This window comes from Triticum urartu, chromosome 2A (assembly GCF_056163025.1).
Source record: "Triticum urartu cultivar PI428250 chromosome 2A, HENAU_Tu73, whole genome shotgun sequence".
Lineage (NCBI taxonomy): Eukaryota > Viridiplantae > Streptophyta > Magnoliopsida > Poales > Poaceae > Triticum > Triticum urartu.
Window position 1 is genome coordinate 644353411 of NC_141874.1, and position 2777 is coordinate 644356187.

The 2777-nt window shown below is 42.3% G+C and overlaps 1 protein-coding gene across 1 annotated transcript; it reads right to left on the minus strand.

Annotated features, from left to right (window-relative positions):
- Window positions 1-1940, minus strand: LOC125539365 (polyubiquitin 11). Its single transcript, XM_048702810.2, has 2 exons — window positions 1724-1940; window positions 1-878 (listed from the first exon to the last, which is right to left on the minus strand). Exon 2 carries the CDS (start codon window positions 876-878, stop codon window positions 189-191), a length of 690 nt encoding a protein of 229 aa, XP_048558767.1. The 5' UTR covers window positions 1724-1940; the 3' UTR covers window positions 1-188.
- Window positions 1941-2777: the final 837 nt, after the last annotated feature.

Below are 2777 nucleotides of genomic sequence, written 5' to 3' on the forward strand. Positions count from 1 at the left end.
TTTACCCGAAAGTTCACTTATTCATTACTTAGATGTTACTGTACCAGCAACTTCGTAAACCAAACACGTAACAGTGACTCGATAGTTCATTAAACCAACATAGGACTGATGCGAACAATGAAACAGTTCAAATGAAACGGACACAACGAACGACCAAGCATAAACCAGCAGGTCCAACGCCAGGGCAATTACTGACCACCACGGAGGCGGAGCACAAGGTGGAGGGTGGACTCCTTCTGAATGTTGTAGTCCGCAAGGGTGCGGCCATCCTCCAGCTGCTTGCCGGCGAAGATCAGGCGCTGCTGGTCCGGGGGAATGCCCTCCTTGTCCTGGATCTTGGCCTTGACGTTGTCAATGGTGTCAGACGACTCCACCTCAAGTGTGATGGTCTTGCCGGTGAGGGTCTTCACGAAGATCTGCATGCCACCACGCAGACGCAGGACAAGGTGGAGGGTGGACTCCTTCTGGATGTTGTAGTCAGCGAGGGTGCGACCATCCTCCAGCTGCTTGCCAGCAAAGATGAGGCGCTGCTGGTCCGGAGGAATGCCCTCCTTGTCCTGGATCTTGGCCTTGACGTTGTCAATGGTGTCGGAGCTCTCAACCTCAAGGGTGATGGTCTTGCCAGTGAGGGTCTTGACGAAGATCTGCATGCCACCACGCAGCCGCAGGACAAGGTGGAGGGTGGACTCCTTCTGGATGTTGTAATCAGCAAGGGTGCGGCCATCCTCCAGCTGCTTGCCAGCAAAGATAAGGCGCTGCTGGTCCGGGGGAATGCCCTCCTTGTCCTGGATCTTGGCCTTGACGTTGTCGATGGTGTCGGAGCTCTCAACCTCGAGGGTGATGGTCTTGCCGGTGAGGGTCTTCACAAAGATCTGCATCTGCAGAGAAGAATCCCAAAACAGAATGGTTAGGGTCAAGAAGCAGACCAAGCAAACTAATATGACAATTACTAAAACATAGATAAGCTTCTATATCATGCCGTAGAGATTAAACAAACAGGAGAAACATTTTTTTTTCACTTAAGAGAAACTAACATACGGTAGGTGCATGCTCACGACCACAAAAAACTGAAAATTATGATTCCACGTAGCTGTCAGACATTATTTAGCTCATCTTTTTCCAAGAAAAATCAAACTACAGACGGTAGATAATAAACAAATGACAGCAGTATATTTTCTTCATTGAAGAGCACCTAACAGACGGTACGTGCGTGCAGATCAATTATGTCAAGGATTCCACATAGCTGTCATATATCAAGCAAAGGAAGAAGCCTAGCTTTTTCAGAGGAAAGTCAATTAACAATCCTAGACCTAGGTTAGGACTATCTCGTTAGAACAAGAAATATGATCACGAGCTACAGATCAGGCAGATTATGCGGCTACCACTTAATTCAATCATAAAGAGTTATGCGAATCTTTCACGCAGGAGCAGACGAACTAGTAGACAAATCATGCATACGAGCCTACACGGCTTAATAAGGAATTAATTGACCGAGAACACGAACAGATCTGCCCCTTCAATCTATCAATCTACACGCAAAAATCCCTAAGAATTCGCCAGAGCTTCGCAGACCTAACACGCGCGAATAGATCGGACAACAAGAATCGTTCGCGCAGCATCAGATCGGAGCAAAAACCGACGAAATTTCCACAATACTTCACCTCCAACCATCTAATCAACGCGGATCTAGACGATACGGGGAGAGGGGAAGCAAACGCCGTACCTTGAGGCGGCGGGGGAGGAGGATTCGACGAGCCTGGGGTCGATCGGAGACGAGATTGGCTGGGGATTCGTTGGTTCCGTTCCTGGGAGCTGCGGTGAGGATTGGAGGGAGGGGGGCAGTATTTATTTATGCTGGGTGGAGAAGGATTAGGAATCCCGTGCCGTGACGGTTCTGTCCGTTGGGCGCGTACGTGTGGTGCTCGTCTCCGCCACGCGATCCCCACGAAGTATCCGACGGGCGCGGGAGGGTTCGAGAGAGGACGGTCGTCTACCTCGCGGGGCAGGCACAGCCTCTTTTTTTGTTTTCTGTTTTCATTTTTTGCTTTTTTTTTTGTAATTTTGTTTATACACTTTAAAAAGAACTCTGCACAAAAAACTTTTAAAAAATGTTGAACAATTATCTGAAAAATGTAGAATGTGTATATATAAATCGTTGATCATGTATTAAAAAAATGACATAAATTCTTGATCATCTATATAAAAATGTTAATCAAACATTTAAAAAAAACCTTGAACAAGTATTTGAAATATGTTAATCAAGCATGTGGGAAATGTTAAAATGTGTATAGGAAAATGTTGGCAATGTATTCAAAAATGATCAAAAAATATGATCATGTATATAAAAATGCTAATAGAGCATTTGAAAAAAATATTGAATAAGTATTTGAAATTTTTTAATAAATCATTTTAAAAATGTTAAATGTGTATAAATTTTTTTTTGACCATGTATTGAAAAGCGATGAATTGTTTTGATCATGTATATAAAAAGTGTTAATCAAGCATTTAAGAAAATGTTGAACAAGTGTTTGAATAATGTTAATCAAGTGTTTGGATAGTTTTAAATGTGTATAGAAATTTTTTTACCATGCATTAAAAAAGGTAATCTTTTTATCTGAAAACTATTAATCAAGCAATTTAAAATCTATAGAAAAAATGTTGACCGTGTATTGAAAAAGTGTTGATATTGTATATGAAAAATGTTATCAAGCATTTAAAATTGTTAAAATGTGTATATAAAAAATGTTGACCATATACTCCCTCCATTTCTTTTTAGT

Coding starts and splice junctions, on each gene's coding strand:
- LOC125539365 (XM_048702810.2), bottom strand. CDS start 878: ATGCAGATCTTTGTGAAGACCCTCACCGGCAAGACCATCACCCTCGAG.